This window comes from Condylura cristata, unplaced genomic scaffold, assembly GCF_000260355.1.
Source record: "Condylura cristata isolate star-nosed mole 26May11 unplaced genomic scaffold, ConCri1.0 scaffold00015, whole genome shotgun sequence".
NCBI classification, from domain to species: domain Eukaryota; kingdom Metazoa; phylum Chordata; class Mammalia; order Eulipotyphla; family Talpidae; genus Condylura; species Condylura cristata.
In genome coordinates, this window is record NW_004567116.1 from 6,471,867 (window position 1) to 6,499,653 (window position 27,787).

Consider the following 27,787-nt stretch of genomic DNA (forward strand, 5'->3'; position numbering starts at 1 on the left):
GAGACCAGTCAGCTAATGTTCAGGGTCCTATTGCCAAAATGAAATTGCCAAAATGAATTGGTCTCCCAATTCTGCTTTGTTGTCCTGGCCAAAATCATCTTGTGGTTTTCTGCTTCTAATTTGCAGAGGGAACTTTCAGGAAGGGGGTGAGCATGTCTGGGGAACCACCCCCCGGCCCTCACACCCTCCCCCCACTCTCCCCACGTCGGTGGCCTTAGGGAAGTCATGGCACCCAGAACCTAGCAGGGGAGAGCTCTGAGGTTCACAAACCCTCCTCGGAGCTGCATTTACATGTCCAGGATGGCGCATGCCTTAGGTTTCATAGTAGATGTCGGCCCAGAGGGCTGCGGATTTCTTCAAAGCCCTGGGGGGGGGGGCAAAAATAGTCATCAGGAGGGGAGACCGTCAAAGAAGTCACCCACCGGAATAGTCCGTCCTTGCCCAGGTCGGGTTGTTGTTATGTCAGCTATATTGGGAAAAATGAGGTTCCCTGTGGGCCAGGGGAGGGAGTTCACCTCTGTCTTGGGGGGTAAGGGAGGTAGCCCTGAATTTTCTTTCTTTTCATTCTCTTCTCTACCCCAAACCATCATTTGGCCTTTTCTCTAGAAAGTTCATGTAAGATGAGGTACACACCCACTTATTACCCCATCCTGTATCCACACCCCCTGACCCCCCATTTGAAATGTGAAAGATGGGCCCTCCTTGGTGGTGCAGAGGCTTAAAGCTCAGCACTATGAAGCTATGACAGCTGCTTCAGCTCAAGTACGATCCCAGCCCAGGTTGCTGACCCACAGGGTGCAGCAGACCTCTCCTGTCTCACGGCTGCTCCCCTCAGCAGTGTACTTTGTCGATCTGCCTGTTCTGCTCCCCACTCTGTCTCTGGTGAATCTTCTCACCTCCGGCACCTCTGCACTGTACCCCAGTTCTTGTGTACATAAATAAATACATCTTCAAAAAAAAAAATCTGTGACAGCCGCCATGTCAGGCTCTGGGGCCCGCAGCACAGCCCCAGGACAGAGGTGTGACCTGCCCGCGTGGTCCAGCCGGGGAGCACAAGTTCCAGGGCTTATGACCCAGTGTGTTACTGACTCCCAAGTGCGGTAAATCTCACCAGTGAGGAAACCAGGAGCCGGGTTTTGTAGGCATTGAGATGCACCTTGGGGAGTGAGTGGAGAGGGCCAGGCCATAGGGGGACGCTGGGAGAACATGTAGGCTGAAGCAAAGTGGGTGAAGGACGTGAGAATGGCCAAGGCCAGGGAGTTGTGCAGCAACAAAAGGGAGGCCAGTGATTTGGGGGACAGGAAAGGAGGAGGGGAGGGAGAAGGCAGCAACCGGGGCACTAATCGGGAGTCAGAGCAGACTGGGGCTGGCCTTTGGCTTCGTTGGAGAGACTGATTGTTCCCAAGAGAAAGTGATTAAACCCAGATCCCTGGCTGTTAATTTGACCACACAGTAATCTTGAGGGATCTGTGAATGCTTCCCGATGAGGGAGGATTTTCAGTCCCTACTGCCTCACCACATTCGGTCTGTCCCCTTTGGGGTCAGCACCCAGGGGATCCGTCTCCCCTGTCTGAGTCAGACCTCTCAGTTCCGCTGGACACTGCAGGCATCTAAATCTGCAGCCCTGGACCACATGACTCGAGTGGCCTTTTCCTCCCTCCCTCTAACACAGCTCTGTGGAGGAGAGAGAGACAGAAAATACACAGTCTGGCATTTAAGAAATTGAATAGGACAGGGGGCATTTTCCCTAAGAACTACCTAGGAGATGTGCGTAAATGGCAAGAATCACATTATGACTGCTGCCCTCCGTCAGATTCCCATGTCTGCGCTGGGCACCCAGGGGCCCCTTCGAGACTATTGCTGGGAGAGTGAGTCACAAGCCAGTGAATGACCACTTGGGATCAGTAAAGATGGGAAAAGAGAAATGTGAGCCCAGAGTGACTGTCATTACCTGGCGATATCTCCAAATGCCTTCAACATGGGCTTGTTCACGTATGGCAGTCCGTGCTTGGCACACAGCGACCTCACCAAAGGTGCCACCCGGTGATAATTATGGCGCGGCATTGTGGGGAACAGACTGGGGAAACAGAGAGGGGACGGCAAGCTCAGACGTGGACAGACATCCCAGGGAGTTTTCTTTCCCTTAAGTAAAATTCTATCAACCATGCAGACCCAACCTTGAACTTGTGCAATTACTTGAAGTTCAAAACTCTTGCTAAGATATTCTTGTCTTTTAACCCTCTGTGAGTCCTGTGGGAGGCTGATGTTTGGAATGAGCTAAGAGAACACATATGAGGTCCATCCAGTGTGGTTTTTGGTACCAGTCCAATGAGAGTATTTTTTTTAAATCATTTCTTATTACCTAGAGAGCTGCAAAAATCCATCTCCCCTGCCTGGTTGACATCTACCAAGAGCACATGATATTCAAAATAGTCATTTTAGGGTAGAGATGGATTTTTATTCAAGGTTTTCACTAATGAGCCAGATGACTTTCTTACTCCCTGGTAAAATATGAAAAATCATTATCTCTTGTTGTGCTGAGATTTTAAAGGACTAATGAGAGAAAGGATGAGAAAAATCCCAGTAATAGGTGTATGATGGCTTTCTTTCTCTGACAATGAGGAATATAGGCTTTTCAAAGAGGATGTGCAAAATCTCTTCTCTGAATATTCTGGAAACTCTGAAGCTATTATCACTTTTACTTTTTTAAGCAAGTCCACTGAATCTACTGGTAAAATATTTCTAGATACTATTTGGAAAATTGCAACAGCAATTTCATTGCTGATTATTTTATAGATAGAATAAAAACAGATATGGATATTTGCATTAAATTGTAATTAAGTTTCAACATAGCTTGGTTACCCAAGTGGCATTCTTTTCCTTGGGTTTTGCTAACAAATAAAATGTATAGGAGCAATCACCACTTCTTAGGAATCTAGAAACTGAGTCACCAGCACTTTTCCAAGGTGCTACTTAGAGTTTTACTTACAGTTATCTCCTTTTCTTTCTTCCCTTCCTCACCATTGATGTTAAGAAAAAGAGAGACTCTATAGACAGTTTTGGTTGCCTAGGGCTGTGCTCTAGCCTGTATGGGGTAGGAGGTCATTATAATTTGTGGCAGACCTTGCTCACCACCACTACTATCAATGTTTCTGTCACTCACTGGTGCTCGATTTGGAAATTCAGGTGTCCCGTGAACCAGTCGTTGAAAAAGGACTGCTCAACATTACAAGTGCCCAAGACCTGCAAAGGAAAGCTTGTTATAGTTGATGGAAGGATGCCCAAGTGTCAAACTAGGAAAATGCTTGTTTATCCTTCTATTCAGTTAAGCACGCAACAAGTGCTGACTGAGAATCTATTAGGAATTCTAAGGAACAAAAGGGGCATGCTATCCTAGGTGTTATATATTTTGCTAGGAATTATGTTGGAAGCCATCGGATGAAAGAACATTCGAGGGGACAAAGTCACTATCAGGTCTTTACCACAGAAGACTAAACTGTCACAGGTGAAGACTGTGAAGATGGTTGTGCGATTGTGGGATTTGGGTAGAGATTGTAGGTTCTCAGTTGAGATGGTAGGATTGCCAAACGAGAAAGCAGTAGGGCACTGAAGGACTTTTGCCAAGGGTTCTGTGAATAACTATACCTTCTGATATAAGTGGTTTTCTTTGTATTTCTACTGTACTTTATGCATTTAAAAAATATTCTCCTGAGGACTCAGACTTCTCCAAGCTGATGAACATTTATAAATGTGATTTTATTCAATGCCTTTCTAAGGTCTAATTCTAATGGGGTTGTCATTTTGAGTATCATTCTTTTGGTAGTTCTATGTCAGTGTTTCTCAAAGTGTTATTTCACAAAAACTTGGGGTCCCCTAGGGCCCTCTCAGGGGACCTGAGAGGGACAAGGCTATTCTCATCTACTTCTAAGACCTCATTTGCCTCTTCTTTCTAATTCTCTCATGTTTAGATGGTGGTTTTCTTTTTTTCAGAAGATAAGTAGCATCACTGACTTTTACAAGCATGAGTATTCTTGTAACTTTAAAATTTTTATTTTTAAGTTTCTCAGTATAATAAGTATACATGAGTATAATCTATGTAATAAAAAAATTTATTGAGGTTATCAGTGACTTTATGAATTTGAAGTGGCCTTGTGACCGAAGACTTGAGAATCACTTTGTATGACATATGGAAGGTCCACTGAGTTTGGGAATGAGCTTGGAGAAGGAAAAAGGGTACAACTGTCAATTAGTTCTGGGATGGCCAGTGGAAGTGATATTGCTGTAGGAGATAGCTGTTCTCTGTACTGGTCACAAATTTGGGTCATTCTAGACAATGACATGAAATGAAATCCAGGGTCTTTCTATGTGTGAAGTTCATTCTATTGTTCTGGAGGTCACAGATTCACTTGAAAAGCTGTGTCTTACAGAAGTTTAGAGTAGGGTTCAGCTAACCTTTTCTATAAAGTGCCAGCCAGGAAATATTTTAATTCTCTTTCAAGAGCTCCTCAACTCTACTATTGCAACATGAAAACTATCAATAAAATGCAAATGAGTGAGCGGGCTGTGCTCCAATAAAACTTTATTTAAAACATATGCCCAGCTTGGCCCTTGGTCTGTAGTTTACCGATCATTGGCTTAGTACAAGGTTCTGAAATCACAATGCTTAAGTTGAAAACTTGGTTTTGCCATTTATTAGTTGTGTGACTTTATGCAAGTTACTCAACTGCTTCTGTTTTATTATTTGTAAAATAGCAATGATCATAGCATCTGCCTCATGTAGTTGCATGCAAAGCAATGGAGTAGGCTTTACCCTGGAAAGCTGTGGATGGGTATGATTATATGAGGTAACAGACTGCAAAGCAGTATGAGGTGAAGAATCCTCTCCAGGATCGCCTTTGTTACCTGAGTGCTGAGCCAGTCCCGGTTCTCCTCATTGCTCATTTTCATTGGTATGTGACTCATCTGGGTAACATATGCAATCCAGGGACTTTCAAGAACCCTTTTGAAGAACGAAAAGAGGAAGTAATGACTCCTTGGGTGTTTCAGTTCCAATTACTGGACTTGCATAAGTCTTGGAAGAGCTGGCTGAGCATTAGAAGAAGTGTGGGGGGAGGTGAGGATTCGAAGGTTTCAATAAAGTTTATAGGCCATTTGTCTTCCTCTTTGGAGATCCTTCATACCTAGAGAAGCCATTCTAGGCTTTAATTCACATGACCCATCTTTCTGCCTAGTGTACGGGGATACCATGTGTACTCCCAAACTCTACTACATTGGTGCAAGCATCAAAAGACACCTGAAGAAATAAAGGTCATATGCAAAATGATTACTGGCTTGTGTTCTGTCATCAGACATAGCTGGGTTGAAGTTCTGGTTTGTACTGCCACTGGTCCTTGCTTGCTCTATAAACTCAGGCAAGTGATCTAATCTTTTTGAGCTTCGACTCCCTTAGAAGAAAAATGAAGATATTATTTACATCACAAGGTTATATGAGGCTAATCAAATAAGATAATGCATACCGAGTCTTCAGCAAAGTGAGTGATGCACAAGGTCACTATCATTATCCTTAGTGCTATGAAGGATTTAGAATAATCAGGCAAAAGAGTGAGGAAGGAATAAATTAGGAAGCTGAAGAGGGCTATTAAGTTGGAAATCATTTTGGCTTTGAGAAAATCTCTAGTCATAAAATAGCTTTAAAATATTCCTTTCCTTGCATTAATTGTGATGTCCAGCTGGATTGCAATTTGAAAGGGTTTAGGGATTGGACGATGTACTGCAATTGGATGTGAAGCAAGTGAAGGAAAAAAGAGAAGACTGAGCAACTTCTTTTTGAAAGAAGGCTTCAAGTTTTTTCTTCAAACTTCAAACTATTTCAAGTTTCTAGGAAATTTCTCAATTACAGAGATAAGGGAGGTAAGAGTTTATGGGAATAAGGGAATATTCTTGCTTTCTTACTTGATCCAAAATATGAGCACGATTGTTCCAAAGATTCCATAGAAAGGGCCATATGTGATGAAATAGCGGATGTAAAAACTACTGACCCAAACAATGTCCTGGAAAGAGAAGCACTCAAAAGTTAGATGCCCTGAATACAATTTCATTTACCCCTCACTGGGGGCCAGTCTTCTGTTCTGTTACTCTAGGGAGTCACTGCGGGGGTCTGCTAGAATGAGCTACCAAAGCCGCCATTTTGACTATGCAGTTCAGCCTTCTCAGTACGAAGTCCATTTGGCCTAGTCAATCAATTAACTTTTGACCCTGCAGAGGTGTCTCTCAAGTTAAACAATGAGTGCATACCACAAGGCATGAACTTGAATACCTGGGGAGCTATTGAATGGTATGTAACTTGGCCTTCCAGAGAATCTTCAGCGGAATGCCTTGTTAACGAGATTGGTACCGGGGTGGGGGTCTGCAAGCTTGATTTTGATCTTCAAACTCTGGGCCATAAATCTGGGCTATAAATCTAATTTGGATTCGTAGGCTCCTCTTCCCCAAAGTCTAGGTAACCTAAACATACATTCCTCCTTCCTAACATTTTTCTCTTTGTCTTCTGCCCTGAGTAATTGACTCTGTAAAATCATTCAATAAAAGGCCAGGTTTTGTGTTCTCAGAAGCATCCTGCCAGAACAGTTTGCTCCACGACTCCCTTTTCTTTGACAGTGTGGTGTTGCCTGCTGCAACAGTTACAGCTGGAAGGGACCACACATTTGCATGCACATTTTTTTTTTTTTTAAATCTGATCTAGCGTTAGAGAATGAGTCGGGTAACTTACCGCCCAATACCTCCGGAGGTACATCTCTTGCATAGATTGTAGGTTGAAATATATAGGCATGAGGAGGGGAAGTCCAACTAAAGAACAACAAAAAGATGGAGACTAAATGAGCAGAATGCCATCTCCCGGCTACGAGTCTAGCTCCTCGCTGTCCCTGAGCAGGGAGCTCCAGAGCCACATCCTGGACTGGACTTTCTAAGTCTCTGAGACTAAACCTGGAAATTGGTTCAAGCTTCCTCAAGGAGTCTTAGGGAGCTCTGACAATTTGAGTCACTCTGATGGAGGCATCTGGGAGAGTTTTGCTACAGGCATTCACATACTGGTGGTTATGGAATCTTTCAGTTCCTTGCTAACCTTAGGACTGGGTCTTGTTCCAGTAGGTTGAGATAGCAGAAGTAAAGTAGGAATCCTCGTTTCCTTAGAGAGATTTTTTTTAATTAAAAAGTTTTTTCACCTTTCAGATTATTTTTTTTCTCTTCCTTTTTAAAAGTAATAATAGTTTATTTTTACTAATTAATTTTTAATTGAAATAATATTGGTTTATATTATACAGGTTCAGGTATACATGTTATAAATCAACATTTGTATATGCAAGTATGTTATACTCACCACTAAAAGTCTACTCTTTATCTCTTACAAGATAATAACCCCCTTTATCTCACTAACCTACCTTCTTCCCTTCTGGTAACTACTATCTTCTTTTAATGACCCTTTGGGTCTCAGAGACTCCACTAAATGCAGGCAGGTCCTCTGCATCCTCTTCTTGAGGAGGCCTTAGGGTTGGCTTCAAATAGGCAAGCTTGGCCAACCCTCAGCACATGTGATTTCACCCTCCCTCAACACTAATACAAACCCTTGCCTAGTTTCTGACAGTTCAAAGCCATGTTTATGGGGTGACTTGAAGCCCTTAAGGTTTCAGCCAAAGCAAGTTCAATGTTGTTAAAAGGATTACCTGTATGCTCAAGCTGAGATGTGGTTATAAGCCTCTGACTTCTCCTGATCTAGAACGTTTATGTTGGGAAACTCACAGTAGTAAAATCCTGTCTGTGTCCTGTTGCATTATATCTTCTATAACCCAGGAATGTCTCTCTTAGGGGCCTGCGAATCATCCCAGGTGAGGGGCTGGGCACCAGTCTCTGTGGGAGGGTAGGGGCCTGATGTCCATGAGCACCCATTAGCAGACACAGATGCCCTAACCACATGCACCGGTTCCCCTCCCTTCAGTGTCTTTCAGGACTTTCCTTTGATGTTTAGGAAGCCCTCCACATTTGCTTCAGCAGACTTGAGCTCACTGTAGACTGAAGTGTCTCCCTCTCCTGTAACAGCCTGCGTAAAACCTATCATGCCAACTTTAACAAGTGCCATCTCTCTCTGACAGTTTCATTTGTCCCCCAGATGCTAATTTGGCATTTGAGGGAAAGGGCACAATGGACCAGCTCCTGAGGGCAGAGTGGTTTGTGAGGGGGAGCTTTTTGCAGTGTCCATGCTACCCATTCATTCTCATAAGCTCATGTTATAACGCTGAAAGGAAACTCCAACAGCCCTTCCTATGTGAACACACCTGGAGTTAGACCAGGGCACCTTCCTCATGTCCTCCTTCCTCCTCACTGTCATACAAGAGAGGGAGTGGGTGATTATCACAGGCCACCAGTCAGGCCCACACAGAGGACCATTTGGTGCGGGCACTGGGTGATCAGATCACCTGCCAGTTTCTCAATCTCTGCTCTCCTGGCATTTGATGCATATGATTGTTGCTCAGAGCTATCGTCTGTATCCCAAGATGTTTGAAAAGCATCACTGGTTCTACCCCCTGGATTCAGGACCATCCCTCCCCCTTTGTTGTGATGACCCAGAAAGTGTCTAGACATTGTCCCTGCCCCTCTGGGGTAACATCACTCTGGACGAGAACCACTGGTCTCCAGGAAATGTTGGGACCTTTTCTGATGGTGGGTGATTCTCAAATGTGCAGACATGTGGTGGATCTGCACATCTGGGCTCCTTGTGAGTGCTCATGAATTTATTTCAGTTCAGAGTAAAACCACTTTTGCCTCTGATTTTTTTTTTATTGGTATTGACGTTATTCAGCCACATCCTTTCAAGTCTGGACCCATATTTAGAACTAATCTATAGAGAGAGGAATGATAACGAGAAAGAGAGAAACAGAGACATAGATTCTATAGATCTGTATCTGGGTATCTGTCTTGAACTGTCTCTGTCTAATGTCTTCCAAAGTCATGGGAACAGCCAACTTTCTGCCACACGAGCTCTACAGGGACTTTTCTCCTGGACCTCTACATTTCCTGACATCATATTGTCAATGCTCAGCCTTAATTCTCCTGGTCCTCCTGGGTACTCTCTACCCAGATTCTTAATTCTTTCCTTGACAGGTGTCCAGTCTTTCCAGCAGGAGAGTCCTAGTTGCAAGAGCCCTGGATTGGCAGATGACAGATTTTCATCTCTCTTGGAGTGATTCCTGTTCTCCTGTTAAAACTCCTATTTACTTTTCCATTCTCCTTTTCATATTATCTTTTAGAAGATTATTTATTTATTGAGGTAATGCTGGTTCACATCATCGTTTGTGTTTTAGAAGGATAGGAGCTCCCTCCTCAGGCGTTGTTACTACACCACACCCACCACCAAGACTCCCACAGTCCTCCACCATGGATGGTCCTTTGCTCTTCTTCCCCACAGGGGCCTCACCTTTCTCCCTCTTCCTCTGGGAGCTCAGTTCTATAATTAGTTTTCTAGCGCTAGTTTTTAGTTTGGCTTTGTCTGACCCTTTATCGGCTTCTCGTATTTTCACCCCTAGCAAGTCTGAAATAAGATGCTGCTTTTCTTAATCACAAGTAAGACATAAACTTGTCTCTGAGAGTCCAGTCATGACTTTCAGACTGGCAACTGCTACTTCAAGGAAATGGGTGAGAAGGAATGTGCTTCTAAGTAGACTCACCCATGTAGAAGTACAGGTGCTGCTTCTCATAGTCAATGTATTTGATTTTCTTCTTGCCATACTGAATGAAGAGAAAGACTTATATAACAGACAATACTTTGGGTCATTACAGTAAGACAACTCTCTCTCTCTGTGTGCCTCTGTAAAATCTCAATGGAAAGATCCATCTGATCAGAGTTCATTCATTGTCAAATTTGAGGCACTAGAGGAACCATAAACAGAATGGGAGGAAAAAACCCTGCTACCTTTTTGCTTTAAATAATGTGAGCAATTCCAGCCTGAGTAATTTATTTCACTTGACTTAAGGGATTGTCATCATTTTTTTTTATTCCCATGGAATCCATTTTGAATCTTTCTGTCTTAATGTGGAGTGCAGTGATGACTGAAGAAGAATATTACTGAAATTTTCAACTTTGTGGTGTTTAGAAATCTGCTTGAAGTTCAGTCTCCATCTACTCTCATTCACTCAGCAGATACTTATTGAGTGCTTATGTAATAAAAGAAATTAGCATGACCTCTCCTGTGTTCCAGTACTCCTCCTACATATTGTTAGCAAGGATCTCATGCTGTGGTTGACTATTTATAAGGTATGATGATATTTTTTGTTTGTTGTGCAACAAAGTTTAAGCAGCACCTGAAAAAATACCTGCTTTTATTTTTATAAAAGTTTTAGATTCTTCTAGAAGGAGACATCTGTCTCTTCCTAAGTATCCAACTTTCAGGAATCATCATTTTCCCTTAAGGAGAGACAAACATTCTGGGACGGTAGTCCTCCAGCTCCACTGTTGAAAGCACATTCCCTTCTAAAATCTTGATAACAGTCCTTTCCATGATGACTTTAACTTGATTTTTTTTTAAAATCAACCAGTGAAAAATTCTAGATTTGACTTTCTTCCTTCTTTCTCTGTTGTTTCAAAAGTCCAAATCAGAGGAGTCTATCAATGTCTGACAAGCCCATGGGCCATGGCTCATGGCACAAGTGAATAAAATGACTGCAGACTAAAAATAACAGTGTAGTCTTTTCTAATGGAGGTAAAACTAGTTGAGGTAAGTAGGAATTGGATGCTTGTGATTTAATGCTTATTGAATGTGCCCACCTATCTTACAGGAGTGGATGTCTCCAAGTTCTTGCTCAGCTTTGGAGCCATCGCCCCTCCGTCATCTAGTGTCAACATCTAAGAGTAGGCTGTGTTGCCTCAGGGACCTGCCAGTAGGATTGCTCAAGCATCACAATATAGGTTGGACTGTGTTACCTCTAAGGTCAGAAAGTCACATAACCCACACCTGCATCTCATCTTACAACTCTAGCTTCAGTTGTTACTATTTCAGGTCTATATCCTAAGCCTAAAAGGAGAGATGCTCTTAGAATATGCTTGAAGCTGGAATGTTCTAGCTTCATCTTTCCAAGAACCATTTCCAGAATGTTTCTTTGGTGCCCATGATCTCCAGACATACCTTGATTGGTTGCAAATCTCCAACCAGAAACAGTGGGCCCACATTAATATCTGGGTCTTTGGGGTAGATGTTGGGTTTGACATGATGCTGGAAGTGTCGATGATTCCACCAGTTGGTTGAGAGGCCCTGAGAAGAAAGTGCTCGTTAGTTGAAAGATTTCCTTCCTAAAATGTCCATCACTATGAGAGTTTTCTACTTGCATCTCCAAAGAACTAACACCGAGCTAAAATTGCCTTTGAGTAGGGTGTTTGTGACTTTCTCTCTCAATGAAAGTCTGAAGGTCTTAACAGAGGAGTCAGAGGCACATCAACCACCTTTCACATACTAGGCTTATAAATAATGCGTGAGCTTTGGGGAAATTACCCTCTTTCTTTGCATTTCAGTTCCATTTCCAGAATACAGAGTGTAATGACATTTATCTCTGTGGGTTGTTTGGGGGTGACATGAGATGCTTTATGTCAATATTGACACATTAAAGTATTCAATTTCCCCTCCTTTCCCTTATTGTGTTAATCAGTTGAGGAGAATAAGCAGCCATTGTAGTTTTCATTACAGATTTGACATCTCTCAGTTACTATTCATGTTGTGGCCTCTAGTGAGTCACTTGTTTTTATTAAGCATTTGTTATCTGACCAAATCAAGATGGGTTGGGAGAATATCATCACCCTGGAATTTGAGATTCAGGATGAAAAAACTGGAATGTAAAATATCTTACTAGTACTTTTTATGCTGATCTACATGGAGATGATATTTGAGTATATAAAGGGAAATTAAGTTGCCTTTAAAAAATGTGGTTATAGAAAATTAAAATGACTTGTGTCATTTTAATGCAATTAGCATTCTGTTTCTGTTGCATTGTGTGGGCCTGGATATTGCATATCTATGCTAGAGGATACTGTGCTCTCATTGCTGTCTTTTCTACCAATGGCAGCCTTCCCTCACCCCACCCCCAATCTACCAGGAGTGGCATTCTTGTCTCAGCACTGATACACCTCAATAACCTTCCAGTGGAATCTTTCTCTCTCTCTGGTCAGGATAGGCAATCACTTTCCAAACATGTCCTTTGAGACACCTCATGATATCTTGGCCTCAACATGTCAGTTTCTGTCCCCTGCTGGGCTTTCATCCTGCTTCTCTGCACGTCTATCAAATTGCATGCCATGCACTCACTCTTAGTAGGCACGCATCCATGCATTCACCCACTCATTATATATTTTGAGGTCGGTACCATGTGCTGGGTACTAAGTTAGGCATTTGGAAGATGGACATGATAAAGTGGAGCTTCCACACTTAAGAAACATATAATCTATGGGAGTAGTAGACAATTAGCAAGGACACTGATAAGCAATGATTCTCTTTTTCCACTAAATCCTTCAAGAACCAACATTCTGGCCTCTTCCACTAGCACGCCGTCCCCGTTTATCCAATGACTGTGGTAATCTGAGACAGGTTTTGGTTCATGATGCATGTTTTGACATGTCAAGGTTCTGGAGTTTAGAATAGCAGTGGTCAGAGTAATTATGGGTGTGGCCTACGGCAGCTGGCCCTTCCCTGGCTCCTCACTCTGAAAGCCACAATTACCGGAGATAAGTAAAATCAGCTGCTCCTACACCAGGTTTCATAGAGGAACCATGCCAAGTCATTCCTCACTTCTAAGTTGGGTCTCTATTCAGTACAGCTTAAAGAATCCAGGCTTTGAATCAGAGTGAGACCATTCTGAATGGAAATCCCTGTTACTGTGTGTGGGGCACTGTGCGTGGGGCTTTGGGCAGTTTCCTCATTTGTTACATGCTGAGGTTACTGGAGAGGACAAGTCACTCCCTCAAGAATGTTTTAGGGCATAGCCTTGGAAACCATACAGGTCGCTTTTAAAGGGAGGCCTCTATTTCAAATACTCTGCCTCTTTATCCCCATAATGGCACTCAATTTTTACAGTTTTCATAATATGTTTATGGGTGTGTGTGAGGAAGAAAAGATAGGAATTGCAGCTTGATTTTAGCATCACACAAAATCCCAAAATGTCTGCTGACATTTCTTCTCTTTTATTGTATAAACACTGTGGAGATCAGAACATATATATTTTTATGTAGCTAGTTAGTGAATGAAAATTCCAAAGACTCTTAATACCTGTGCATTTTCCTAGGGGTGGGATATGTTGATGTGAAATCAAGTTTCGAAATTTAAAACTGTGATAATGTTTAAAGCAGGAATGTTGCAGCGTTGCTATTTATATTGTAATTTTTTTTGTTATGTCCCTCCCACCCACCTTTCCTTTCCTCCCCACTGGTAATTTTTTTCTCCTGCACATATTGAAGACTATATTTATTTTGCTCGCAAATCACTGGGTTTGCCTGTGAAGAAAGGCAATGTGCACTTGATTTACTTTAGAACCACTTCCCATTTGATTGTTCTGTTCACAAATTATGGTTCCTTAATGGGGTGTCAGGGGTTGGGTCAAATAGGTTATTGGAGTAAGGAAAAATCCAAAAGCTTCTTCAATAAAAATAAACCTTTCTTTGTAAAAATGTAAACTTTTCCTTTTAGCATCTATAATACAACATAATACTACATTAATATTACAACTACATTGCTAGTCTGTTTCCATTTATCTGGGGGTGTGCATAGACTTATTTTTTACTAGCGTAAATACACAAAATTGGAAACCATTGCCGTGGGAGGTGACACCGGGGAACGGCCCCTCCTCCCCGAGCATCCTGTACCTTGAGATGACACATCACAAATTTGTGCACCAGGTGGTTCCACTTGGACTTCCTAAATACCGAAAGGTGTCCCGTGTCATGCTGCAGGAAGGAGCTCTGAGCCTGGGAGAGACAAAGCTGCTGTTAGAAAAGTTGGGGAGTGAAGATGAAAAGCATCTGACAGCCCACCGGAAGATCAGTCCCCAGGGTGATTCAGGTGCCTGTCTGAGAACAGGCGCCATCTTGTCGACCTCGAGCACAGACGGCTTTGCATTCCTGCACGGCCATGTTGTTGTCCACCTCCCTGCCTCCACACAGGTGGTTCTTGCAGACTAGAATGCTCTCCTTGCTCTGTCAAATTCTTCCAACGTGGAGGGGGAAGAGGATGCCCACTGGACATAGGCAGGTTCTTCACAAGCGCCTCCTGGTAGGTTACCGGTTGCTCTGAGGCTCCGTTATTTATGTGATAAGCAGGAACACAGCTTCCTCGGGTCCCCTCAGCATGAAATGCCTCTTTCTACTTCCCAGCACCTGCCTGGTCCTTTCCTTGGCCTCTAAGCCATCCTGTCAGCTAGTATGTGTAGATAATTGAGGGACTGTTTTTCCTTCGGAGGACTGATTTCCCAAGGTCAGGCACCAACCAGGTCACTTTCCCTTCAATCCCACATAGAAGGTCCTGCTTTGCTTAACAGAGTTATCAGATGCTCTGCTATGTCCCAGGTGCTGTTACCATTTACCATGGAATTCTATGTTCCTATTCTCATCCAATAAGATAGTCTCTGCTCTTGAAGAACTCAGGGTCTGATGCATTGATCAATGTGGGTTGGTAAGTGAATGAAAGATGAAGATGAGTGTTTGGTAGTTGAGAACAGAACTTCACTTACTAAACTTGGGTGGCTAACATTTGGCAGAACAGCAACTATCATGAGTTAAATAGTTACTATATGCCAGGCACTAGTCTAAGTATTCCACACATTCACTTGGTTAGCCTTAGAATATTTCCATAAAACAGTTGTTATCCATTTGGGGCCTCCTTCGTTGCTAGGGTTAAGTTTCAGTTCCACCACCACAGTGGCCCACTGTGGTGGCCTGAGTTTGATCCTGGCTGGCTGTGAAGCTTGACCCACATGGTGCAGCGGACATCTCCTATCTCCCCACTGCTCCCCTCAGCAGTGTATTTCAGTACATCTGCTTGTTCTGCTCTCCACTGTGTCTTGGATGAATCCTTTAACTTCCCAGTTCTTCTACACAAATAAAATTAATAAAATAAAAGTAAAGTTAAAAAAAAAGTGTTATCCTTTTGAAAGGACTTTGGAAAAAGTTGTTATTGAACTGGAATTCAACTAGGTTGGTAATTGCTGGTGTCACACTCCTATGAGTAGCTTGGCAGGAGGTGTCGGGCAGCAGCTGACACAAACCAAAAAGAAATTAAAAAGCATGGCGCCATCCTCTGCAGGCACTGCCGGGGCTCCGAATACCTGCTTACCTGAGAAATTGTCAGAAGAACCGAAATGACTGGTATGGTAGACCAGCTGTTGCCAAAATGCCACAAGATTAGCCAAGCCAGGGCTTCCAAAACCAAGATCTGGAGCAGGTGGAGGGAGAAGAAGCCCAGGTTGGCGTCAAACATGTTCATGGCCTCGCAAGACCGCCGCAATTCTTGGAAATCTGCCACCAGCTGGGGCTGTGAAATAAATATAGGAGGAATTAGACCCTTCAGGGGCGGGCGGTGCAAAGGAACAGGATTCATCATGTATTTTATTAACTTGTCAATACCTTCATGTTATGAATACAAATTTATTATTAATAAATATAATTGAACAGAAAGAAAAACAAAACAAAACAAAAAACAATGCACAGACAAAAACCTTTGAAATGTTATGATAGTTTATTTCCCTCTGAAGTAGAGGCGGTAAGTAGTGATTTCTAAACTGTCCTTAAATTGCGATAGGACTCAGAATTCCTTTCTGTTGCTGGAGGGGGTGGTTGTTAGGGTGTAACAGTTGCCTTTCAGGTCACTGGTATCATTTCGGGGGATGTTGGACCTCCTGTTTATGTGTTGGGGACTTTGCTGGTCATGTGTGTCTGTGTTACAGTAGAGAGGGGTGCAATTTACAAGGTGATTTTTTTTTATGTCATCAGCTGTTTATATGTGCAAAGGGTTCTTTCATAGTCATTGACAGACATACAGTAAAATTCACTTCAATTAATTCAAAAGATGAATTTCCTTGAGCTGTTCAATGACCCCACAGTCAAGACAGGGTTCCAGAGACACCGTGTGACCTGCTGGTTGCAGGGTCCTGGTTCTATGTTCCTGAGTGGGGCATGTTGGCATGTGTATATATCCAGTGCCAGCTTTGGTTTATGGGTTTGTCACATCATGTTGCCACATCACATTGGGTGTCTGCATGAGGGCCAGGAAGGAACATCTCTTGGTTTAATGACTGTAATAGATTTGAAACCAGAGCAATTGGGAAAGTTACCAGGGTACTAGAAAGAGGGCAGGATTGTTCAGCTATGATGAAGCAGAGAAACTGGAAATTAAAAGATGCCACATCCCCTCCTGAGGCGCCTAAGTGAGAAATCCTTAGAGCTTGGCACGGTGAAGGTACCGGGCACACAGGAGGAATACGTGTCCCTCCAGGAATAAAAGAATGGCTGATTCTCGAATGGTCACTGCAACTTTTAATTTGTTTCCTGATTCTGCTGACACACAACGTACTAAACCAAAGAAATGTTATGAACACTGTGCTTCGTTCTAATGATACTCTTGAAAGGAATGTAGCCTCCTCTGTTCTCAATATTGATTTAACTCTGAGAAACTTTTCTATAATCTATTAATCTATTAACTCCTGTATACCAGGTGGCTTGTAAAAGAATGGAGAGAACAATTAAAAGGATTAGCAAGGCAAAAGTGATGGATAGGGCATTTGTTTAGCACCACTGAACCTTGAATGCACAATGGTTTCTCAGGGCCCCAGGTTGGTTTCAGGCCCCTGATGACATCTCAGAAACAATAAAAAAATGTATTATCTGTCATGCTTCTATTGAAAGAATCATTGTACCCCTATATTTGCTTGCCAAGAAAAATTATATAAATGCTCCGCACTCTTAAAAATAAATTACATTCAGATATGCACTCTTAGAAGTCGTGTCTGTCTGTCACTCCACTCATCCTTGTCCACCGTGTGCCAGAATTGCCATCCCTGAAACTTGTCTCCTGCTCCTGCTGCACTGGTCCGCGGCAAAAAGAAGCTATGAATATAATTCTAGATGCCAAAAAATTCATTGCAAAATTCACTGATGCAATTTTCAAGAATCCACTACCTCAGGAAAGTTTGGAGAAGCTCATCTCTTATGCTCCTGTTAACTGTGGAATCCTGGTGGCTACAGATAATTTTAAGAGATCATCTTTAGGGACCCTCCAGCCTGGTCATCGTTACTAGCCCATCATTACCAGTAGAGAGTAGGGGGTCTCCAAGCCCAGAAGAGTGGCTGGTTTGACATCCCTGCTGCCAGTACTGATCCATGTATAAGGGCATAAATGATACATGGATCAGCACTTTGTACAAATGGATACAAAAGATCTTATACAACAATAAGCTATTTTTATTGGAATGTGCAGTATTAGTTAAAAACTCTTTAAGCTTTAAAACCTAGTGAATTTTATTAGTGAATTTTCAGTCTTGTAATGACCTTTCCTCTGGAAGACACTGTTTCAGGTAGTCAGTGTAAGGGAATGAACGCATGGCCCCCTTTCTGGGCACTGCTGAAGGAATAGCAGTCAGAAAGAAGACTCTCGGAGTCTCAGCTGTGGGACTTTGAGAAAGACACATAATCTCTCAGAACTATAATTCCCCAAATATGAAAAGTCTGTGGTGATGATATCGTCACATCTTCATTTGACAGCTATGTATGGCATTTCCCCAACAAGTCTGCTCCTGTGCACATGAGCCCTGAGGACACAGGAAGAAGCAAAATAAACATATTCCCTGCTTTCATGGAAGTTAGTTGAGCCAAGAATACCAAAAAAGCAATTATAAGCAATCACTGAAAACAAATGATACATGGGGCCCTCCCAGGTGGTGCATCGGATTAAAGAGCAGCACCCAAAGCTAGCCGCCCCTCGGCACGAGTTCGATCCCCAGCCAGGGAGCTGACCCACACGGCATGGCAGACTTCTCCTGTCTCGTCGCTGATCCCCTCAGCGGTGTATTTCAGTATCTCTGCCTGTTCTGTTCCCCACTCTGTCTCTGGTAGATATTCTCACCTCCAACCCTCTGGGCTGTACCCCAGTTCTGCATGTATAAATAAATAAATAGATAAATAAATAAATCTTAAACAATAAAAGAAATTATACATGTAAGTAAATGGGCATGAAGGTGCTTGGAGACACGGAATTACTGTTTGGGGCAGGACCAGCAATTCCACCCCAGTTCTGCAGCTTTCAGAGTTCTGAGGGTTGAGGATGCTGGTGCTCTTGTGATAGGTGAGAAATCTTCTAATTTAGGCAACTGCTGCTCCACCTAGGTGCAGTGGCTGTTTTCTAATAAAAAATAACACAGTGAACTCCAAGTATACCTTGGCCCATCCCTCCACACACTCACATGTCCTGAGACCTCACTCACATTTTTGTTTCTCTCCTGGCTGGGCTCCTCTGGGGCAAGCTCTCCGACGAGCAGGGGCTTCAGGTACAATCGCATGATGTCCGGCTCTGGGTGCATGGCTCTGAAGGCATCCTGGAAACCAGAGAGCATCTTCAGAGGTGTAGAAGGCACCTGCTTATCCGCAGGCTGGCCCCCGCCCCTCCCTCAGCCATCTCGGGAAGCAGAGATTCTCTGATAGAGGATTTATTTCTCACTACAGATTGATGTTTCTGTATTCCGAGGTCTTCAAAATTATCCTCAGAAGTACTCTATGAGAGACTCACACTGAAAAACCCATCTACTGATTCACTAGGCAAGAGAAATGCAGTTGAACTATCCCCAAGCATTGGAAAAATCTATTTCATTGAACATCTGGAGAAATACTTGGCTTGAGTTTGTGGATTGTGACCAATCTTCAAAGTCCAACATCAGGCTTGCCGGGGGAGATGCTCAGACTATATAGTGTTTCCAGCCATTATGCTCCTATTAAAGTTGCCCTCTTGGTTCTTGACCAGGAACCAGGGAAATGAAGCCCTTGTATAAAGTTATTTTAAAGGAAAGACAGGTTGAAGTTGGTGATGAATGGTGACGATGGATGTATAAGAGACCATGGAACTTGAGCCCTACATTGGCTAAAGAAGCATTTCTGGTTAAGTTTGTCACTGAAGGGGCCTCATCACTGTTCCTGACATACACAGTGGCCATCTCTGAAGGCGTTTGGAACAGCCTGGAACAGAGCAGAGCGACAAATGGCCTTTTTTCTATGTCTGCCCATGTTAAGTAGCAACTCCAAGTGGCTTTGAGAAACAGCAGAAGTCTCCACTTCTGCTTGTATTTGATAGTAAGATAAAGACTCCTTTCACCCAGGGATTTAAATAGTTTTTGGGGTGGAGGGTTTTCTGAGAGGAAGGTGCTGGATTTCCTGCCAGTAGAGAATTGGGGACAGGAGTCATTAAAAGTAAACTATAACCAAGGTTGTCACTTGGAACTGAATGGCCCTTTCAGAAAGTGGACCCTGGAGTAGTCTTCCTTCATCTAAAGTTTGGCTTTGTCATTGTCTAGCCAGTGATGTGCACAAGTCTCTTGACCTGTCTGTATCTTTTTCTAATATGGCGGTGATATTGGTAGCTTGTTATGAAGATTGAGTGAATTAATTAGAATCTGATTGTCATGTTGTAAATTCTCAGTGCACATGAGCTACCTCTCTTATAGGTATGTTTCTCATGATAAGAACTCACTACTTACCTTCTTTTCAGCATAGAGATTTAATTTCTATGATTTAATGCCTAATGTGGCATCAGAATTATCTTGGTGCATATTACTAATTTTCCATCTTCAAGTCCTAAGGCAACTTTAGGCATATGGGCCTATTTATAAAAAGATGCTTACATAGACATAAGGTTAATTAGATGGGTGTAATATGAGACTAAGGGTCTCTAGCTTCCATGATTAAAAAAGGGCTTTGTATCTGCTGGAACTGGGCCAGGCTCCCCTTTAGGAAACACTGAACTATATGATTTCTAAGGTGATTTTTTTTTTTACTGTCATAGTATATGAATCTAATATTTTAGTTCCCCTTATCAGAAAGAGGGTCACTCAGTGATTATGAAGGTGATAAAGGCATTTCAGGGTGAACCACACTGGAAAATCATGTTCTGCTTTGTGTTTGACAACACACTGGCATGGAAGACCTTCTGTCGGATCAAGATAAGGGTGTAGAGGAAAGGGAAGCTATTGTAATCTCATTTCACTCTGACCAGTCATCCAGATCCCTGGAGTAATCTCAGTATAGCAATATTCTTTTGGGTTCACAATTTATTCAGATCCTCAACAAGAGTCACAGGGCAATACTGTGCCATCAATTACTAAAATCTACAAAGTTTTCCAGAATGGCAGGCATTGACCTGATCTGCTAGCTTCTTTCAAGTGTTAATGGGAAGTTAAGTAGTCATAAAATATTACATTTAAGAAGTTTTCCTAAGACAGTCTGGATGTTGAGTAAGTTGTGAAATCACCTTCTTGAAAGACCTGCAGTATCAAGTTCTGTTATCAGCATTCTGGGTAAGTTTGTTGCTGCTGAGGGAAGGAGAGGGGATACAGTGAAGGGAAGAAGGATGAAGAGAATGGATCACTCTTTATTGAGTGTGACATAGGTGTTCAGTGCTCCATGGGCCCACTCATAGTCATCACCTTAGTTCTGTGAGTTTCCAACCTCTCTGCTCTACAGAAAAAGACCCCACATCTCAGAGGGGAGAAAAGCCTTGTTCAAAGTGTCAGAGAAAATAGTAGAGTGAAAAGATTTAAACTTAGGACCATGGGACTTTACAGTCCTGAAGTTATAAGGGTCCATTCCAGTTTTAGCATAGATAGTTCTTTTTCTGAAATGTCCCTCCAGAACAGAGCAATGCCAGATTGTTTTGAGATGATGTGAAAATTAATAAACATTTATGGACAGATAGTAATTTTGTCTCCCTTCCTTAGGTTTTAGTCATAAAAATCATGTTGCCTCAGACTCCAACTTTTGCCATCAAGCTAACCTCTAATCTCATGTCCCACTTTGTTCCCTGGTTCTCTTCCCACTCCATAAGCATTCCAAGGACCCTCTTGGCTCTAAAGCGTTGCACATTGTTTCCTTCACTTTGACTGCCTTTCTCCATTTTTCTCTACGTAAAAGCTCCTTCCTGCCCTTGAAGGTCCAAATGAAATATTGCCTTCCGTAACTTACTCAGGAAAGTTATTTCTGATTTCCATGGGACTTCTGTGACATTTGCTCCTAAAGCTTTTCAGATGGCGCTGTTATTACCACAGCCTTTTCTCTAGATGTTCTTGCACTACAGATTAAATTTTCATCAATATCTATCACTGCACCTGGAATACAGTATGTGATGAATACAAGCCTGAGGAATAAAATAAAGGGGGAATGAATGGATGAGGATGGGATTTCTCTAACAAGGAGTCAGTTGGGATAATATAAGCGCTGATTCCAGAGGTTACAGGTCTTGAGCACCTCTGTCCCTTCCCTAACCTCCACATCTTTATTCCCTGACCTTCTTGCTGTGTTAATGAGTTTTATTTGCAGCTAAGCCCTCTCATTCTCTTCTAAACCATCATTTCTTAAGCTATTCAAAATGTGTTTCATAGCTCATCTTGAAACTGATTATCTTCAAAGCTGTATCAACATAGAATAGAAGTGATTATTACTTTGTTTTCAGAAATAGCTCGGAAAGTCTGCACTTCCTGCTATTTAACGGTAATCAGGAGATGTAAAAGCACAAAGTTCCCTTCCTTTTCTCTTTCTCTTCCTCTCTCTGTACCCCCTCTCCAACCAGACCGGCTCATACTTTGCTTTCCTCTCTTATAATGAACATCACCATCCGGTTACCAAGTCAGATAACCCAAGTCAGATAACCCAAGAAAGACTCCTTTCTTCTGTTTGTTGATCCATTCATTCATCAAATACTGTAAGGCATGTCCCCAAGATACCCTTGACACCCTTCCTTCTTCCCCATTTTCTCTGGTCAATGCTTTGTTCAAGCTTCAGCATGTTGTCTGAACTCCTTCCTGCATTTTAACTGACTTTCTTACTTTCTGCCTTCTTTTCACCAGATGCTCCCTTCAGAAAGGCAGCCTCTCCCTGTGGTCCACAATCACCTGTTAGCACTTCAGCGATCTGCCTCCCTATCAACTCCATCTACTTTTCAGCTCAGACCATCATTCAAATGAGAATCAGATTACTTAAATTCTAACAACGCAGGAAAGATGCAGTGATTACTGATTATTACTTCCATTTTGCTCACAGCTTAGAAATCCTCGTTGATTATGTTGTACTGATTGGGGGTAGAGAGGGAAGCTGTGCTGGGTAAGTATCATCATGTACAGGGGAAGGAGAGGAAATATACAGTGTTAGCTCAGCTCTCAAGGTCCTTTCTCCCTTCTTCCTCTCTCTTCTCTTTCTCTGTACTTCTTCCATCATTTTCTCTTCCCCCTTCACCTCTTCTCATCCTCATGATTGTCAGTGGCTTTAATTAATTAAATGAGCATGTACTATTGGCCAATATCATCCCAAACAAAGGAAGTAGCTAAGCTGGCATGCCTGTTGTGGCTGGGTGCTTACTCCTGAGATGAGTCACATCTGTGCCCCACCCACTCACATCCCATCTGTACACATCCTCACCTCCACCTGCCTTGGCCTCGGTTAGCAACACACAACTCATGTGGAGTTGCATGTTGCATGGTTTCCATATTGTAGTCTTCCAGCTAGTCGAAATGGATTTGGCTGTCCTTTCTCTAAGTCCCTGGCATGCTTTCCTTGCTATATTGACCTTCCACTCTGATGAGAAAGAACTTTTCTCAGTGTCTCTCTCAGTGTGAAGATGTGTATAGAGGTACATAGTGGGCCGCTCGGTATTCTGAACAATGAATCTGTGTCTGCATTCTGGACGTGCTGCCCATGTGAACACATCACAGGGTTGAGTTCCCTCCTTTCAGGGAGCCTGGAACACACTGTGCTTAAAAGTGCTAATTATTTATTCATGGACTTTTCATGTCATCAGATGCTTTGTAATCCTCATTTTACTGATTGCACAATAGCCCATTTTAGGATATATTGTAATCTCCATAATTAATTCTATGATTAAAAATGAATAGCACTGGCCCTCCCTGGTGGCGCAGCGGGTTAAAGCACACACTGAGAAGCTGTGGCCACTTTGGTTTGAGTTTGAGCCCCGCCCAGGAGATGATCCACAGGGTGCAGCAGACCTCTCCTGTCTCACCTGCTGCTCCCCTCAGCAGTGTACTTCATTGATATGCCTTTTTTGCTCCCCACTCTGGCTATGGTGAATCCTCTCACCGCCCTGCACCTTTGGCCTGTACCCCCAGTTCTGTATGCATAAATAAATAAATGAATCTTTAAAAAACGGAATAGTGCTAGTAACTAGAGTCTGGTCCAGTTCTTCTCACCTGGAAGAATTCATCTAGGAAAATGGAGAAACAACCTGCAAACTTGACATGAAGAAGTAATTGAGGAAATGAACATGAAAGCAATCAGGTAGCTCAGACTGATGTGCTAATTGGGTTTGAGGGACTTATTTTTCTTAGTAAAGTTCTTTGGTAAAGATTACAACCCATCTCAGAAGAACTAAGTAATAATTAAACACAAGAGCTGCCAATTTAGTCATTCAATGATGTGCCATTAAATACCATAGACAACATTTCCCTTTATCCACACTGACTTTCACAATGACCCCAAAATGAAGATATTATCCTCACTTCCTAGATAAGGGACTCCAGGCCCCATGAGCTTTAGCAAGTTCCTCAGAACATTCCTGGCTGGTGGTAGAGACCAGAAGACATCAGTTTCATTCTGAAATCTTTACCCTTTTGGCTGGATCCTTAATGTGGGTTTTAGAATGACTGACTATGTGAGTGAGTGAACAGATGACCCCATGAGGCAGAGGACTTAGGCATCATCATTCATCTTTTGTAAAGAAGATGGAGGTTTGCAGAAGAAAGTCTATGTAAATAAGAAAGAAGGTGTCTCCTCTGGGCAGGTGCGGCATGACACTCAGAGACCATATTCAATACACATTTGCCTCTAGGGCTCAACCTGCAAATTCCTCTGAAGTTGTAAAAGGAGCATTCGACCTCAGGTTTTCCGGCTTTATGTTCTTCCTTCTATTCCTTCTTTCACTAGAAAGCATGATGCTTCTCTACCATGTCCCCTCTGTTCCCAATATAGTTAGGATCGCTCAGCTGGTGGTGAACAAGAAGTAAGTAATCACATATCAGAGACTAGGGATGCTGGTGAGATGAATAATAACAGCTACAATTTCATGAACCTTTTTTAAATGCTGACCACTTGAAAGCTTTAGTCCTTTAACCATTCATCATCTAGGTGGGTAATGCTATTCCTATTACAGATGCTGGTGTTGAATCTAGGACATTTAAATAACATTTAAATAACTTTTCTGGGTATACAGAATTGATTCCAATGCTCAGGACCCCTGTCCTCTGAGTGACTACAGAGTCTTGTGATGGACAGAATTTCCCTGGCATCTTCTAGTCCCTCTTGAATTACCTTACTCTGGAGCGTCTTTTTTTCTGAACATTTTTGGATGCCTAAAATCTAAGGTACATGTCTGACTGTGCTCAGGATTTTTATCTTCTAGATAGAGATCCTAAGGTGGCTTGGGCATTTTCCTTGTTTTATTCATTTTCTGTTTTATTCATTGTCTTCCTAGTTAGTTGGGATTGGATGCAGAATCATGGCCCTTTCCTAGCTCCTGGGAAATAAAAATCATTAGCAGGCTTCAGAATTATCAGCTGAGCTGCCTCCAGTTGAGTGACTTAGCAGTTATTTGCAAGCTGGTCTTGTCTTTGTTGTTCACCCTGTGAGCTAACTCTGTGACTTGTGTTGGAAAAGGCTTATCTGTATTTGCTCTGAGTTGCGGGAATGAGGGATCAGGCTAGATGGGGATCTGTAATATTTGCACCTTTCTAGTTTTGTTCATCTTTCTCCTGTTATTTTTGCACACATGCTTCCACCTGTTCCCTCTACCTCCAGTCTTTGCATTCCTGCAGCATGTGTCTTTCTGACTCATGTGGTAGTCCCATTCCAGACTAGAAGTTCATGCACATTTTTCCAAGAATAGGTTGAACCTTGGTTTAAAAAATATTGGTTCTGACAGATGTGGTGTGGATGTAGCGGGGTATGTTCAAAAGTGTATTCTTCTGACGGCAGAATCAAGACTGATGGGTGGTAGAAGGTGATCCTGGTCAGTCAGTGGATGACTGACTAAAGATGTATATGTACACATGATGAAATACTTCTTAGCTATAAAAAGGTTAAATCTTGCCATATGCAACAACGTGTATAAACCTAGAGGACCTATTATGCCAAGTGAAATAAGACAGAGAAAGATAAATACTATATGTTTTCACTCATATGTAGCAGATAAAGAAACAAAACCAAGCAAAAACAACCCCTTACGTGATAAAAACAATGTGGACCTTACCAGAATAGAAGGAGAAAAGGGGAGAGGTAAATAGGGTAAAGAAGATCTATGTAGGGTGGGAGGTAAAACTAGACTTTTGGTTGTGATCATAATGTAACATAGACCCAGGTCAGATGATCACAGTGTACCTGAAACCCATATAAAGTTATAAACCAATGCTACTTCAGTGGGGATAACAAAAGGAAATGGTCAGAGGGATGAGATGGGAACCTTGAAAAAAATGAAAATTGAGGAGAAAAAAACGATGCTCATAGTCTCCAACGATGGAATCTTGTTTACTTTGCATATTTGACAGGTGTTTATGTATTTTGTTATTGTTGGCTTAGTACCTTCGCAGAGTGGTGTTTAGTGAATCAAATCAATGTTTTTAATGCTATGTTTTGAAACCAGTTGGATAATTTGGCAAATTATCTGTGGCAAAAAAGTAAAAAAAAAAAAATGCCTGGTTTAACTTTGTGCTCCCTATTTTATTAATTTTCTATTCTTGGATTATTTAGTTCCTCTTAGTCTACATTTCTTTACCTGTACATCATGGAGCATAAAATTGATAATTGGGATAAAACAAAGATTCTGATAGAAAATCTTGAGAAAGTATTCATAAATACATTGAAGGACTAAAGAGATTCTTATTAAATATTAAATGGAAATTTTGTTTTTTAAGGATTCTGCTTTTAAAGGCTCCAAAACCTACCTGATTTCAAAAGTTGGCACTATTATTACTAAATGTGGGATACGCTATTTGCCTCCTTAAACATTTCTTTTCTTATCTGTAACAAGGGATAATATCTACCTTCATCATGATGACGTTTAAATGAATTGGGAATGCATTTGAACATGTCTGAATCACTCTAGGTAGCAATAAATTCTAGTTCCTTTTTAAAAATCCCTTACACCATTTAGATAAGAAAAAAAAAGAAGCAGTGAAGAAAATTGTAAAGGCTGGAAGTTAAGAAAGATACAGTTTTCAATTTGCGACCTCTTTCTGGGTGACCTCTCAATTTCTTCTTCCATAAAAGTGGGTAGTATTGGCCCTCCCTGGTGGCGCAGCAGGTGAAAGCACAGCACTAAGAAGCTATATCCACTTCCCATGAGTTCGATTCCCATGTCCCTCGGAGGTGACCCACATGGCGCAGCAGACCTCACCTGACCCTCCTGCTGCTCCCCTCAGCAGTGTACTTCGTGGATCGGCCTGTTCTGCTCCCCACTCTGTCTCTGGTGAATCCTTTCATTGCCCTGCACCTCTGGCCTGTACCCCAGCTCTGTATGCATAAATAAATAAATCTTAAAAAATAAAAAAAAGTGGGTAGTATGACTATATCACCCTGAAGGAGCTCTGGGACACAGGAGAGCTTTGCAGCACTTAAAAAAGCCTACAAAATTGCAGGTTTTCATCATTGTTATTAGCAACATTTTGATGTTGCCAGATGGCTGTCTGACTTTAAGACTCTCAAATTATAGCCGCCTGAGAAATTTTTACCTGGGTAAAGGTTTTATCACGTATTTTAACTTTTATCTTACATGACAATACCCCACTCCAAAAAAACCCAAAAAACCAAAAACACAAACCAAGGGGGAGGGGGGGTGGAAGTGGGAGGGGAGGGGGAGAACCCAAGACCCCGAATCCACACACACACAGTGTCCACTGTCAACAAGTGAGTTCGTCCCAATCCCAGTACAGATACTAACTAGACACCGAGGCTTAATTTGCTCTCAAATTCTTGCTGGAAAGGAATCCTGAAAAATTGGTTTGGGAGGAGATGAGTGATTGTGGCGCTTGAACACATACTTGAAGTGTTCTTGGGCACAGAGCCAAGATCCCAGTCACCCAGCTGGAAGAGAGAGAGGGGGCAGGGCTCCTTACCGTGGCGTCCTCCCCGGCGTAGTGGTTGAGAACCTTGCGCCCACCTGGGTGCCTGGCGGCCCAGTCCGTGACGTTGTACACCTTGCGATCCACCACCAGCCACTGGTCCGCCTCCTGGCTGTGTCTCTGGATCTCCTGCCAGCTGTACGTGTGGTGGCTTTTTCTGGGCGCACTGCACGACCCGCTTGTCTTCTGCTTTTCGGAACCCGTGGCTGTCCCATTTGCTGCCGACTTCCCGTTGGCCAGGTGCCTCTCACCTAGGAGTGGCTGACTCGTTCCTTCCAGGCTTTCTTTGCCCATCGGCTTATCTTCCAGCTTCATCATTGAGCCCCTGGGAGTTCCTAGTTGACGCCTGAAATGTCTAGCCCTCAACTCTGCATGGACTTTAAAATGA

At 42.5% G+C, this 27,787-nt stretch overlaps 1 protein-coding gene across 1 annotated transcript; it reads right to left on the minus strand.

Annotated features, from left to right (window-relative positions):
- Nucleotides 1-285: 285 nt before the first annotated feature.
- On the minus strand, nt 286-27,764 carry LOC101629688 (fatty acid desaturase 2-like protein FADS2P1). The gene is made up of 12 exons (XM_004683468.2): nt 27,394-27,764; nt 18,502-18,612; nt 15,360-15,557; nt 13,895-13,996; nt 11,175-11,300; nt 9,720-9,780; nt 6,770-6,846; nt 5,953-6,050; nt 4,903-4,999; nt 3,164-3,243; nt 1,952-2,077; nt 286-364 (listed from the first exon to the last, which is right to left on the minus strand). Exons 1-12 carry the CDS (start codon nt 27,715-27,717, stop codon nt 313-315), a joined length of 1,452 nt encoding a protein of 483 aa, XP_004683525.2. The 5' UTR covers nt 27,718-27,764; the 3' UTR covers nt 286-312.
- Between the last annotated feature and the right edge of the window lie 23 nt (nt 27,765-27,787).